The sequence below is a fragment of the Megachile rotundata genome, chromosome 2 (assembly GCF_050947335.1).
Source record: "Megachile rotundata isolate GNS110a chromosome 2, iyMegRotu1, whole genome shotgun sequence".
Classification (NCBI taxonomy): domain Eukaryota; kingdom Metazoa; phylum Arthropoda; class Insecta; order Hymenoptera; family Megachilidae; genus Megachile; species Megachile rotundata.
Window position 1 is genome coordinate 3,489,377 of NC_134984.1, and position 15,501 is coordinate 3,504,877.

Below are 15,501 nucleotides of genomic sequence, written 5' to 3' on the forward strand. Positions count from 1 at the left end.
TACTGTTCCGATACGGGACTAGTGCGCTTGATGGATAAAAATGTTTGTGCCTTTACATTTACCGGTACTATTGCGGAATTTTTAAAGAATGCTTTGATTTGAGAAGGCCGGATTACGCTTTTTCATCCATGTGTGTATACCGCGTATGTGCCAGTATGAACGTGGGCCCGTGCAGTCAAATGTGAGCGCGCAGTGCAACATGCGCGCGCAGCTAACTGTGCGCCGTTAAATATGCGCGCCTGTGCATACGACGCTTACATTTCACGTTCAGGTCCCTGCGCATTCATTGGCAATAGCGAACTCATTAACGATACGTCGTACGTTCACGTATTGCTAATTGAACCCACATTAAACCGACACCTACTTCTCATTTTTCCTAAGGCATTTTGTTTTCTCGGCAGGAAAAATTTTAAATTGTTAAATTTAAAAAATTTTGGTAAATTTGAAAAATTTTTAATTGGTAAATTTTAAATTTTAAATTTAATTTGGTAAATTGGAAAATTTTAAATTGATAAATTGATAAATTTAAAATTTACTTAAAAATTCTTGCTTACGGAATAAAAATTTTATAAAATTTTTTATTTGATTATGGCTCGACGTCATTTGAGTGAGGCGGAAGTTGCCCGTCTCGTAACCCTCGTCGAGGGGGGCTATCGTTACCGCGAAATCGGGAACATGATGGGTATAAGTCTGTCGGTCGTTTGTCGAACTTATGCACGATACCAACAGACTGGCAGATACGGCCGACGTCCAGGTCAAGGTCGGGCACGTTTCACTACCCCAAGAGATGATAGGGCAATAGTAAGACACGTAAGAGTTGAACCCTTTGCCCATGCGGATGCTATTGCCCTGCGATTTCGAAACCGCCGCCATCAACAATCTCAGCGCACCATTTCAGGTCAAACTGTTCGAAATCGTTTGAGGCAGGTTGGATTACGAGCGAGACAACCTGTTCGCGTACCAATGCTTACGCCTAGACATCGCTGCAATCGTTTAACGTATGCACGTCAGCACGTTAATAGGCGGACACGCCAATGGAACAATGTGTTGTTCACAGACGAATCGAGATTTTGCCGCCACGGAAACGATCAGCGTCCTCAAGTTTGGCGTTATCGCGGAGAGCGAAATCGTCAGAGAAACACTGTTCCTGTAGCAGCGTATAATGGTGGTTCGGTAATGGTTTGGGCAGGTATTTCGCGGTTTAACCGGACGTCATTGGTAATCGTACGTGGTAGGTTGAATGCTAGCCGGTATATCAATGAAATTTTACGTCCACATGTCCTACCTTTTCGTCAACGAATTGGAAACCGATTTCGATTAGTCCAAGATAATGCTCGGCCACATACAGCGAACATTACAAGACGGTTCCTGTCGCAACACCGAATTAATGCGCTACCACATCCAGCAATGAGCCCAGATCTAACTCCAATTGAACACGTTTGGGATATGATGGGACGTCGATTGCGAACGGAGTATCCGCATTTAAGGAATTTACGTGCGCTGGAAAATGCGTTTCTTCGAATTTGGGACCAAATTCCACAAACCATGATACGGCGATGCATTAATATGCGTGAACGATTGCAGGATGTGATTAACAACCGTGGTGGTAATACTGGATATCAAATTTACAAGTACTGGAGAAAACAAAATTCGCTCGACGACCTGTGGGTACGAGCGCCGCATATAGCGTCATCCATATCATGACATTTGGGTATGAGCGTTCTGTTCAGTGACGGTACTTCGGCGGACGGTGCTGCCGTAGCGAAAGAGTTAAGCTCATAGTGTCCACAAAATGTAGGTGAAGTTTCAAATGGCACCGATTCTTTGTTCCCTATGAATCGATGGTTCAAACTTTGAAATTTGAACGAAAAGAGCTAAAGAAACGTCATTACTGCTCCAATCCAATGTGTCTCTACATTTACTGGTACTATCGCAGAATTTTTAAAAAATTCTTTTGTCTGAGAGGATTGGATTTACGCTTCCTTTTGTGTTGTGTGAGTCCGTGTGTATGTGTGCTGTGTATATGCACGTATACGAATGTGGGCGCGTGCACGTATGAGCACCTGCAGCAAAGTCTTGCGCGCGTGGGTGTAATTTTCTTATCTTAATAAAAATTCGAGGACTTTAAAATTTAATACCTAGTATTACCACCACGGTTGTTAATCACATCCTGCAATCGTTCACGCATATTAATGCATCGCCGTATCATGGTTTGTGGAATTTGGTCCCAAATTCGAAGAAACGCATTTTCCAGCGCACGTAAATTCCTTAAATGCGGATACTCCGTTCGCAATCGACGTCCCATCATATCCCAAACGTGTTCAATTGGAGTTAGATCTGGGCTCATTGCTGGATGTGGTAGCGCATTAATTCGGTGTTGCGACAGGAACCGTCTTGTAATGTTCGCTGTATGTGGCCGAGCATTATCTTGGACTAATCGAAATCGGTTTCCAATTCGTTGACGAAAAGGTAGGACATGTGGACGTAAAATTTCATTGATATACCGGCTAGCATTCAACCTACCACGTACGATTACCAATGACGTCCGGTTAAACCGCGAAATACCTGCCCAAACCATTACCGAACCACCATTATACGCTGCTACAGGAACAGTGTTTCTCTGACGATTTCGCTCTCCGCGATAACGCCAAACTTGAGGACGCTGATCGTTTCCGTGGCGGCAAAATCTCGATTCGTCTGTGAACAACACATTGTTCCATTGGCGTGTCCGCCTATTAACGTGCTGACGTGCATACGTTAAACGATTGCAGCGATGTCTAGGCGTAAGCATTGGTACGCGAACAGGTTGTCTCGCTCGTAATCCAACCTGCCTCAAACGATTTCGAACAGTTTGACCTGAAATGGTGCGCTGAGATTGTTGATGGCGGCGGTTTCGAAATCGCAGGGCAATAGCATCCGCATGGGCAAAGGGTTCAACTCTTACGTGTCTTACTATTGCCCTATCATCTCTTGGGGTAGTGAAACGTGCCCGACCTTGACCTGGACGTCGGCCGTATCTGCCAGTCTGTTGGTATCGTGCATAAGTTCGACAAACGACCGACAGACTTATACCCATCATGTTCCCGATTTCGCGGTAACGATAGCCCCCCTCGACGAGGGTTACGAGACGGGCAACTTCCGCCTCACTCAAATGACGTCGAGCCATAATCAAATAAAAAATTTTATAAAATTTTTATTCCGTAAGCAAGAATTTTTAAGTAAATTTTAAATTTATCAATTTATCAATTTAAAATTTTCCAATTTACCAAATTAAATTTAAAATTTAAAATTTACCAATTAAAAATTTTTCAAATTTACCAAAATTTTTTAAATTTAACAATTTAAAATTTTTCCTGCCGAGAAAACAAAATGCCTTAGGAAAAATGAGAAGTAGGTGTCGGTTTAATGTGGGTTCAATTAGCAATACGTGAACGTACGACGTATCGTTAATGAGTTCGCTATTGCCAATGAATGCGCAGGGACCTGAACGTGAAATGTAAGCGTCGTATGCACAGGCGCGCATATTTAACGGCGCACAGTTAGCTGCGCGCGCATGTTGCACTGCGCGCTCACATTTGACTGCACGGGCCCACGTTCATACTGGCACATACGCGGTATACACACATGGATGAAAAAGCGTAATCCGGCCTTCTCAAATCAAAGCATTCTTTAAAAATTCCGCAATAGTACCGGTAAATGTAAAGGCACAAACATTTTTATCCATCAAGCGCACTAGTCCCGTATCGGAACAGTAATGACGTTTCCTTACCTCTTTTCGTTTAAATGTCAAAGTTTGATCCATTGGGTCATAGGGAACAACGAATCGGAGCGATTTGAAACTTCGCATACATTTAGTGGGCAATATGAGCTTAAAAAAAAACATAGGCGTAATCATTACAATACTTATTTACAAAGATATCGTAACTTTTGTAATTTGAGGAAAAAACACCGTTTTTTGACATTTGTTTACATCAATATTAAGCATAAAAAGAAAACATTTAGTGAAAAACTGAGATAGCCATCTTAAAGGGTATACTCTCTGCTTTCTGGAACCGTATTCAGAATTTTTGTTCGATGCTGGGTTCATGAGATAATGACTATCAAAGGAAAAAGCGTCATTTTTGCTTTGGTAGCTCATAACTTTGTAACCAAACGTCGAAATCGACTTCCTGGACATGCAAATTATAGGGGAAGAAACAAAGAATAGCGCCCTATAAATGGCATTATTCAAAAAAATTTATCTGCGTCAGTGCAAATCGTACAAGAAAGAAAAAAAATTTTTTAATTTTTTCATCGTGATTTTTTGCATATTTTGTTAATGAAAATAGGCGCAAAATACTTTTGAGACTAAGGGCCGAAAACTAGAGACCTGAAGCTTCAAAATGACTGTTCTGGAATTCTTCTGTGATTAATACCAACGAAGATACAGCAATCTGAAAATGACCTAAAATTTTAAGGAATTTTTTTGTTCCCTTAATTTTTTTGAGTAGTGTATTTAAAATAACACAAAAGCACAATAACTTTTAAAACACTTAATGAATTTATTATTTAAGAAAGACGACTTGGAAGGACCTCTTTGAATAACTATATTTTATACGTGTGAAAATTATAATATCAGAGAAACAATAACAAAGAAATACATGGATTTTATTTTGTTAACATGCATAGATCTGATAAAAATCGAGCGGTATTTTTTTCCTTTGCTCTTGCAACAAATATTGGTATTCATATAGCAAATCGGCTGCAAACGTAAAAAATAATAATAATCATAAATAAATTTAATATTACTTTTATTATATATAATCTGTTGTATTATTTAACCCTTTTATTTTCTTTCCTGCAATTTTCTTTAGATTTATTTTTTTTCCTCACTAGGGCCTAATGATACCTTATATTTCATCAAAGTGTATACGCTACTGAGGACTTCTACGGATAGCTTACTGCGTATGCACTGGGACTGCCCAACACTGTACGAGAGTCCTCTTCGACGGTCACCCGTCAAACGTTTTGGTCGGAAGTCTAATAACACGGGTGCGAGTGTCACAAATAGATACACAGCACAGAGGAATACACAGAAACGAGGGGACAAAGGCGTACGTATTCACTCGATGTGACACTCATGAAGGTTGGACAGGAACCAGAGGAACAAGGAGAACTAGAGGAACATGGAAAACAGAGGAACATGGAAAACAGAGGACCATGGACACACAGCAACGAAGATACACTGAAGACGTTAACACATGCAAGGTTCAACCCATGGGGGGCGTTTTGAGACATAACAACACAAAAAGCAATACGCACGCATCCACACACAGAAAACGAGGCAACTAACGAAAATATAGAGGACTTAACACAAGTGTACGTACACCTAATGACGAGACACATACAGACGTCATAAACAGATTGCACAATGAGGAGCAGCCACGATGTCACGAAGAAGATGGACATATACGGTACACAAGGTAACGTACACATAATATATACACTCGGGGCCTGACAGCAGACCGCACTCTGCAGGCCATAAAACTGTTGTTCGGTGTTGTACGATTCCAGGACTCTGGCTAAAAGTACAAACGGCAGCAGAAATAATTATATGTAGTGGAGTTTCGAGTTATTCGAACTTGTGTCCAAGGGTTAGCGTGACGGGGCCGTTGTTTGAGGTGTCGGGGCTTGGACCTAGTATTCGAGACAAGATCCCGGATACCACGCACCGCTAACCCTAAAAAGCCGCGACAGGAACTACCCAATCCCGGATCCCCGGGCAACGGATGCCATCGTGTACAGACTTGCGTGGTAGAGGTGCTGCGAAAGTGATCCTCGGCGATTGAAATCCCATATGCGTGACGGGAGTAGTTCCGTCTCATGGGGACCTCAGCAAAAGTTATACCCAGAGCAATTTCAAGTCGCAGGGCCTTCGGCCCTGTGCCGGGCGCAGTGCAGACAACATGGGCTGTGCCCGTAGAACTATTGGTGGAGCTACCCAATCCTAGTCTCTGGGCAACGGATGCCGCCGATAGAATCGTGATGTGTTGTAGAGGTTAACCAAAGTTGCCTCGACGGAGACCCATCAAACGTTACAGGAGAAATCCTGTTAACATGGGCAACTTCGTCTTTACGTCTTTACGTTTACTGAAACAGGGGGTGCGTGCACGGACGTCGCTGAGGTGTCGGACTGGTGATATCTAACTAAGCCTAGTATCCGAAATGAGTCCGTGATCGCAGACAACACGACTCTCACCCTTAAAACTGTCCTACGGAGCTACCCAATCTCAGGACTCGAAGCAACGGATGCCACCGACAGTAATAATGTGTTGTAGGGATAACCGAAAGGTCCCCGACGGAGACTCATCAAACGTTTCAAGGGTAACCTTGATAATATGGGTGCTATGGGAGGTGCAGTGGCCCCACTGGGATTGTCACCTACCCGGTGCTGACACCTATTTGGAGTTGGACTCATAGTGGCAGTAACTTCGAGGGATTAGAAGGTGATAGGAAGTTTATTTGCGTATGCCCAGTAGGGCGAGGTAGCAGATCCGCGGCCCGGTTCGGCCGAGCCGGATTAATAATATACCACTGGCACAGCGACTGCAGAGCGCTCCACTGACTCCCGGGCAATTGGAAGACCGGTGACCTGGAGAACGCGTTCCTATTCGGTAATCGTCCTTTCTGGCGGTCAGGGTTGCCGCCTCAATAACACGCTATCGGGCAGGATGGAAGACCTAATGATATTGCTCTCGTACGGCTGCAAATCACTCCGTATCACTCCGCCGGCGGAAGAGAGAGTGAGTTGTAGATTATTCAAAAACGGGAGCAGATTTCCTGGCTAGCGAACAGGTTTAGTGGAAGCGGATATGTGTTGAGCGAGGACCTGAACGCTCACTAAGGCTTCGTGATTGCCTTATACATCCTGGCCACGATCACGGACTCGCAAACAACGCGTATTTCGCGTGGGGCCTGTAGCGGCCGCTATGTTACAAACCGCCAAACTCTGATAAGAGACGGTCGCGATCTTACAGGCGTTACAACCAATAAATGAGAGCTGTAGCAAAGGTGTTGAGATGAGCGAGAGTCGATAAGCTGAAGGCCCCCTTTCGACTGACTCGAATCAATCTGCGGAGTAACTTCTCGTCAGCCTGATCATAGCACCATTAGGGAGCGTTGGAGAGACCGAGCGAAACAACGAGTGGATGAAGAAAGGTGATACAAAACTTATCTAGGGCAAAGGGTCCCACAACTCGAATCTGAAACTCGAATGAATCAAGTTATCATCAAAGTTCCCCCTTTTATTGTTAGGGAAGATACGGTGGAACACTTCGATTGCCTGTATGAGCCTGGGAGTTGTACCACGCCAATATGTACAATTAAACGATCTCCGTCGCTATCTACAACTATGGGATTATCGTTAATGATTACTATTGAGAATTTACTCTCAATCAACAATTACTGACCGTCTCCTACTATTCAGCGAATTTTACAATTAAATAACTTTAACTATTTATTTTATTACGATAAAATTTTCTTATTTTAACAACTACGCTGTATACGTCCAAAGAAGAGATTTCTATAATCTTATTCTAGCAGTGCCACAGTTCGGTTTCAACTTGTGACTCCTCGGTTTGAGGCGCGTATGTGTCGAGGGTAAGATAGCCGGTTTGTTTGTTACCAGGTCGGTTTGATCTCCCAATCGCGTACCGTTTTCGCTGAACAGTTTAGGAGAGATCCTGTTTGGTTTGTTTCTAGACGTAGAATGCACAAAATGATTCTTGCATCGACCTCCTTCGACCTTTATCGATAGGCGATCGATGCCCACGCATAATTATCCTTAAGTAGGCCAAATATTCTAAGCATTAACCCTCGCGACAAGGATCGCGGTTTGTACCCGGAGTAGGAGTAACCCTTACCGCTGATATAGACGAATATACAGGGTGCACTTACAAGTATGTAACCAGCACGGTTACACTCTCTTCTTAAAAACAAAAAAAGAACTACTCTTGACACGTTTAATGGATTTCTACCGATGGCATCCATTGCCCACAGACTTCGATTAGGTAACACGATCGGCAGGTTTAAGGATAAAAATCGTGTTGTATGATTTTTGTACGAAACCGTAAAAATCACGGTCTCGTCTCGGATACGTGAACTTACAGTTGAGAAGATCAGCCCGACACCTCAGCAATGGCCGTGACCCTTTTTAATATCTCGCATCCATATTAGCGTGGTTCCTCTCACACGCAAGACCGCATACTAACGACATTTGCCAACTGTCGGCGGTTGCATTTTACCCAGGTACCTTTTTTCTGCTTTTAAGAAAAGAGAAATCTTTTCAGAGACATTTGGGAAGGTGGGCCAGATAGTGTGGGATTTACCGCAGTCGCAAGTAGCTTTGATGCCGGCTACATACATAGTACCCACTAAAATTGCGAGTAGATCTTGATTATGCTTGACTTGGCCTTAAGCATGTTGTCGGGAAAAGACAACGCCGTCTCTAATCTGCTCCCTACCCTTCCAGCGCCACTTTCCCCACCCAACACTACAATAACATTACTAGCAATTATAGAGACAAATCGAGAAAACCCTACAGCACTAGATTTTCATTTTACCCACCAGAGATGTCCGCGAAAGCGCGAGATCGCGCCCGCGAAGAAGAGATGAACACTAATCCTACCAGCAATCAAAAGGACATTACAACACTGCAACAGCACCGGCGCTTCCATTCCGATCGCCACGAAACCTACGCGAAAGCGCGAGATCGTGACCGCGAAGAAGGAAGCTCATACGTCGCACGTTGTTCTTAATCGTTATTCCCTCAATACTTTACCCGGTTGTATAGATCTACCATTTACCGCCATTTACCGACGGGTAAAATGTTTTTGCAGCTCATTTTCGGTAAAGAAAGGTAAGGTTGAGTACACTAAGTGCTTTTTCCTTCGGTTACCGCCGACTGACTCGTCCACCTTCTCTCGCCTCCACTCGCAGTCCCCTGCACCCCCCTATTGGTTCTGTGACGAGGCTTGTGCCAGGTCCTTTGAGTACTGGTCCTATGGTCGGTGCGGCCGTGTGCGGCGGGCGGTGAATCGTGGCGTGCCACAGGGGTCGGTGTTAGGACCGATCTTATGGTCCCTGGGGTACGACTGCGTCCTGCGGGTCGTACGCGGGTGCTACGCAGACGACACGCTTATTCTTGCCGTCGCATCGTGTCGATCGGGTCAGTGTCGATCGATCTCACGCACACAGTCACACACGCAAAGGTACGGCGCTGTATGCGCACTCGTCTACTGCGCATTCTACGTTACGTTATTTTAAATTTATCGATATTCTCAACACCAAGATCAAGGCCTTACCCAACTCGCCGTCCGAGCCCGGTGCAGTATTTTTCGCCACAAGCTGTTTCAGCGCAGCAGCAAGCTCCTCATCTGTGATCCCTAGCTCATTGGACCATGTGACGGGGCTCTACAGTCGTGTGACCCTCAACAGCCCCGGTAAGTAGAAAGAGGGTTTCGACTACGCGGCTGAGGAACCTGTGGTCCAGAGTTTCCGTCACGGTGGACACCCTTGATCGTATTTGACCGAGTACTATCTTGTACGGACACCCCCACGTATTATACCTCCCCTTTGAAGTAACTCCTGCTAGGTACGAGCCTTGGCCTTTTTGACAGCCAGCTGCAGCGTTATAATTCTCTCTCTCTTTCTCTCTGTCTCTCTCTCTCTCTCTCTGCCCTAGCAGAATGATCGGCTGCCATAAGGGCGTTCTTGTCCAGTCTCTTGAGAAGCCACCGCAATGGTGGAAGTGCTCCTGATTCCTAAAGTGCATTATAAATGTTTTTAAATAAGTAATATCGATTGTTCTATAATTAGAATAAAAAATATTAACAATTAAAAGAAACAAAAAAAAAGAAAAAAGAATATAAGTTCAGGCGAGATCGAACCTGTGCCAAAGGGAGTATGCAGTGGTTTACGAGTCAGACGCCTTCACCGCTGCGCCACCGATGTTGTTGGAGGACCTTCAAACATTTAAGTATATAGAGAACGTATCATAAAACTAATTAATTAAGTTAATTTCATTGTTGTAATCCATAAATCAATTGTGTGAACGTGAATCCTCTTAAAATTACTTAATGCATCTTTTATGGGAAAATGACATAAAAATTGAAAGCAGAAGTTTGTTTTTCACGCGAAAAATCGGTTTTTGATTTTTTTAACTACGGCGCACCTCACCGAAAAATCTGAAAAAATTAGAGAATAATAGTTGTACTAATATCTAACTACCACATTAATATAAAAGTAGTGATCCGACATATTAACTAAAAAATCGCATTTTTTTTTATTTTTTTTCGGTTTTTGATTTTTCACGACTACAATTTGCGATCAAAAAATCGGAAAAAATTCTATAATATGCGCTACCTGGACCTCAATGTTTTAGAATTTTTTCAGAATTTTTGTACGAAATTAAATAGGCAAAAAGGGTCAAAAACCGGAATTTCGTTTTTTGCCTTTTACTACCCCCACGGATGAGATAGGGGGTTGAAATTTGGTGTGAGATGTTTTTTTTGAATATGCTACCGACTGACGAATTGGGTTTCTAATTCGACTCAAGGGCACATTTGACTACCTTATCCGGCTATACCCTTTAAACGGCACTTCACTTCTTATAGGTTAATCTTTGTCGCGGAGCAACCCACGAGTGCGTCCGTCCACCACGATCTCAAAAGTCTCTCGACTGGCACCTGTCCACAGTTGATCCTGATGTGGCTGTCTGCCAGTACGGCTTTCATGAGAGACGATCTGCGATCGACGCAATTAAGCGGGGCCAATTCCCTCGCGGAGGCAGCAGTACCCTGCGGTGGGTGTACGTGGCGGTATCATTAGATATCGCCAATACCTTGAACATCCTGCCCTGGACCGCCATTAGGAAGACACTAGTCAACCACTACTATGTAGCTTCTCTACTTAAGGGCAGTAACCGAGTCCTACCTGGAGGACAGATGGATTGAGTACAGAAGTCAGTACGGTATAGCGCCATACCATCACTGTCGGTATGACAATGATGAAGAAGTGCTCACCTTTTCAGCGTTGCTTCGTGTCCTGCGCTAAGGAATTGGCCCCAGCAGTATTTAAGGCAATGCTGGAAAGTAACAAAATGTGAAGAGTTGCGGCTTTCTGCTGCGAGCAAGTGATGTTGCAGATGGAGGTCCCGGAGCGGGGCTGCGAATAGGCACGTGACAATGGCTGGAAGTGGAACCGGATTTATATGTTCACAGTTGTCCGCTCCCGAGTGTCTAGAGGGTGGCCGGAGATCCTAGGCCGCCATCATCCATTTCCCCTAGCTAAGCTTCGGTGGTTCGGGTGTTGCCGTAAATCGGTATTTGGTGTCTACAGGAGGTGAAGAACCTATCCCGTGTAAGTCTCATTTGAGCGACAATGCGGGGGGGGGGGGGGGGGGGGGCAGTTGTGTTCTCTGACAAGGGACATCACTAAGGTGTTACACGCGGATTTTAATAAAAATTATTTCAATAAAATTTTTCCAAATTCGAAACCTATAGACGCCAAATGATTGAACAAATGGTGTGGCATTTTTTGGTACTTTTAATATTTCTAGTTTTCTACCCTGTTTCTGACATTGGGATTGCACGTCCCATCAGTACTTTCTATTGCACGCGGAACTACATTTTTGGCAAGCTTTTAAATAGAAGCTTGTTCCATTTCCTCTTCATTGACAGAAATAGATAAAATTAGGTCATACGTTAAATCGTCAAATATAAACTTTTGTCGCATTTCTATATCTGTATACATATGCCGATTCTTTATACATGTTAATTGCATTTGTACAGTAACGGCCAGTACCACGGCGGATTTATACCTGGCCGCTAGACCTTCTCTGGCTACCGATGGAACAATAAACATGTAATATTATCCAATTGTTAAAAACGTGGCACCACCCTCTTCAAAAACAAATCTCGACACTTTTTTCTGTAAAAAGTATGAAAAAATTGTATATATAATAATTATTGCTAAATTTCAATAAACAAAAAAATTCCAAAAACATGTATCTCCCATTTTGACCTATATTTTACGTACACAAATCTGCATAAAAATCGAACTGCATTCAGGATAAAAAATTGAATGAAAAATCCAATTTTTTAATATATTATATAAATAAATAATTTTTCCTGAAATTTTAATAATCAACTAAATTCCTCACTAAAAACTACAGAATTTAAAAAAAATTCACCTTCTTGCACCCACTAGTTTCCGAGATATAAAAGAAAATGTATTTTCAACTCCCAACTTTGAGGGCTATCTTCATCCCCTCAACATGCATATCAGCAGATATAAAAAAATACGTGTCAAATGATTTTTTAAAAGCTACCACATATGTAAATTTCTTCTATACTACCCCCAGTATCTGTGATTGCGAGCAGTCCTTGAGCAGTGTTGAATAGGTCATCGCCGAGGGCGTGGCGCCGATTTTCACGTTTCCTCTGCAACACATTAATTTCTACTGGTGGCATGCGTTGCTCAAATATCTGAGATCAAGTAAGCTCCGTAGCGATAGTTTTAAGGGTAAGAATCGTGTTGTCTGTATCGCGGATTCGTCTCGGATACTACGATCGACTGGCTCCATTATCCCGACACCTCAGCGACGGCCGTACACTTACCCTACGCACAGTCTCATGTTAGTAAAACTCCTCTTACAGCGTTTCATGGGAAATCGCCGAGGGTACCATCGTGACACCTTTACCGCGTAAGTTTGCACACCAAAGTTATCCATTCTCCAGAGTTCTGGGATTGGGTAATTTTATCGTAGCTTTTTAGGGTAAGCGGTGCGTGGTCCCCAGGATCTCGTCTTGGATACAAGGTTCAAGCCCCGACACCTCAAATGACGACTGTCACGCAAAAGCTTGGGAGCGAGTTAAGAAACGCCTATACCATCGGTAGTTGTGTTTTGCCCAGATTTCTGGGATCACACAACAGCATGCGCAATGGTTTTATGGCCCATAACAATGTGATTTGGCCATAGACCCAAATTGTTATGATATATTTGACTAGGCTTAAAACGATTAATTTTAAATTAATTCTGTAGTTAAATTTATTAATTGCTAATTAATCAGTATCATTAATTTCGCCATTCAATACAATGGGTTTACGAATCAAGTTATTTCATAAGACATTTCACCTCTTTATAACTCATTAAATCTACGAGTAAATTTCAAGAAATTCGTGTTGAAATGCAATCATTTGTACGAACAAAGTAAGAGACATACTTTAGGCTGTTCCCAACGTAACCATCCCTGATGCCTTCTTGTCTAACCTGAACTGAATTATCCCCAGGCTTCAATTTGAGCTAATTCAAAATCAAACCTGTCGGTTCGGTGTCCTTCGCGTATTTATGTCCTGCCAAAATCAAATCCTTCGAAAGTGCACAGACGTAGAACACAAACTGTGTGCTAACACCTGAGGTGCTACTCGCACAACTGTAGGATCACGAACAAAAAGATATGAAAGGACGCCAAAGCCGGTTATCGTTCGTCTGCGCGCTCACAAACAAATCCTGATCTCTCGAGAAGAATAATAAAAAAAACTGCAAGCAGTAAAGACTCAAAACTTACTTAAAAAAAGTCCATACTACAGCTGCGGCACATTGCGCGTTTAAGTGTACATAAACTCATTATCTAATAAATAATTATAAGCTTCGTTAATACTGAGAATGCGTTTAGTTTCCCTCTTTCCTCCTCCCATTTCTAACCTATGGAGCAGGAACATTTCGTATTACATATAACACGTTACGCGATAACTGCCGTTACCTTTCACTTTTTGGAATTCCAGCAAAGCTTATCCCTGCACTAAATGTTTATGAAGTCCGTAGTCGGTACATATAAATTCTAATAATTATTTTAATTACCTATTAGTTGCTAATTGATGAAAAGAATTTAAAAATACAATTGTTGATTGTATATTTTAATTTTTAATTGAGAAATATCCTATGTATAAAAATATGCTTCGTTACGAGTAGCCACCAGGCCCGCCGGCCTCACTCCTCCGCCCTGCTAAACCCCTCGCCGCGGGGTGTATGGAAAGTGTGAGTTTTTTTTTTCTCTTTTTTTTTTATATACTTGCGCGTCCCTCCCCCTCAGCCCCCTTTGCGTGCGGCCGTAGGAAGAAACGGAGAAAGAGGAGTCCGCGGCCCTTGGTCGCGGGGAAAAACTTCAACCCGAGCGACGGAGGCACGGGATGGAGCTAGAAGACCACAACCGCCTGCTGACCGGTCGCCGAACCACCCGTCAACCTCCGCGGGGGCGACCGGCAGCCAACATCGAGGGACGCCAGGCCTGGGGACGAGCCACCCCAGCTGCCACCCGAAGGGGCCCCAGGACCTGGCCCGAAACCAGGAAACGACGGCCCATCCCTAACGCCGAAATCCTCGGGGAGGGGGAACCCTGCGCACCGAGGAGTAGAACCGCGGATAACGAGGTAGAAGCCTGCGAGCCGCGAGTGGAATCACGACGCACTGCGAACCGCCCGCGTATCTCTACATCCGCCTTTGCGCCTTACTTAGCCTTTTATATCCTATTATAGTTTCCTTTTTTTTTCTTTTTACGTCTCGTTTGTGTGAGTGTCCGATTTGTAATTGCGTGGACTCGTCTTGACGCTTGCGCCCAGATCGAGAAGACGACCCCTGTCCGCAAGGAAAAGAAAGGTAGGATCTTTGCCTTTTGTAAGATCCCTAAGCGTGTGTGCGAGCGTGTGTGCGTGTGGGTGGTTCTTGGCGATAGGACCACCAGCTCCGGCGACGAGGACGCTAGGGACCGTATTCGCGGAAATTTCGTATCCCGATTTGTATCTTCCGTTTCCGCGATTCTGGGCCGCTGACCCCAGTACGGGTTATCTCTTTTTTTTTGCTGTATTTCACGTCTAAGTCCAGCGTTCCCTTTGCTGTCCACGACCCCCAAGAGGGCGTGCTCCCCAAAGCGTACCACGTTTTTCTCTTCTTTTTCGATTTTGTGTCACTCGCGCGTACCGTGAGTCCCCGTGTCGCGATACCTTCGTCGCACTTAGCTATCGCCCCCCAGTTCCTTACCGAACTTTGTACCGCGAGGGGCTCGTTCTCGTTCTTCTCAAAGGGCTTACTTCGGCCCGCAATAAAGCTAAATTTACCAAAGATACTCACGGATTCTCTATTTATTTTCTGTCCCCCCTTGAGTACCGCTCCCGGAAGAGCAGCCGGAAGGGCAATTCCCCCGGACGCGTGCGTTGCACTGACGCCCCTTTAAAGAAATCGTCCGTGGGTGTGCGTATCAGGACCGCTTTCCCTGGCCGCCCTCCACCTCAGGGACTCTTTCTTCCGTCCCTCCTACCGATCCGTCACACCTATTATTCTTTTTTTTAATAATAATTGATAATTTCTATTCTTTTCGTAAATGATTTGTTATCCTTATTTATAGAAACATATAATATACAATATTTTTACCGTGACGTTACACTATGTTACACTCGATTCACATG

At 43.8% G+C, this 15,501-nt stretch overlaps 1 protein-coding gene across 10 annotated transcripts in view; it reads right to left on the reverse strand.

The window, feature by feature from the left end:
* LOC100878018 (uncharacterized) overlaps positions 1-15,501 on the reverse strand; it is a 47,652-nt gene that overhangs the window by 22,137 nt on the left and 10,014 nt on the right. For 4 of the 10 annotated variants that reach the window (XM_012296705.2, XM_012296702.2, XM_012296700.2 and 1 more), the window contains exon 7: positions 12,253-12,479. In XM_012296705.2, the coding sequence (XP_012152095.1) occupies positions 12,386-12,479 (94 nt within the window). In that variant the 3' untranslated portion in view covers positions 12,253-12,385. Of the gene's footprint in view, positions 1-6,624; positions 9,159-9,341; positions 9,801-9,926; positions 10,002-10,609; positions 10,972-11,060; positions 11,123-11,244; positions 11,389-12,252; positions 12,480-15,501 lie in introns of those variants that run through there. The other 6 variants (XR_013041609.1, XR_013041607.1, XR_013041608.1 and 3 more) reach the window with 6 other exon arrangements.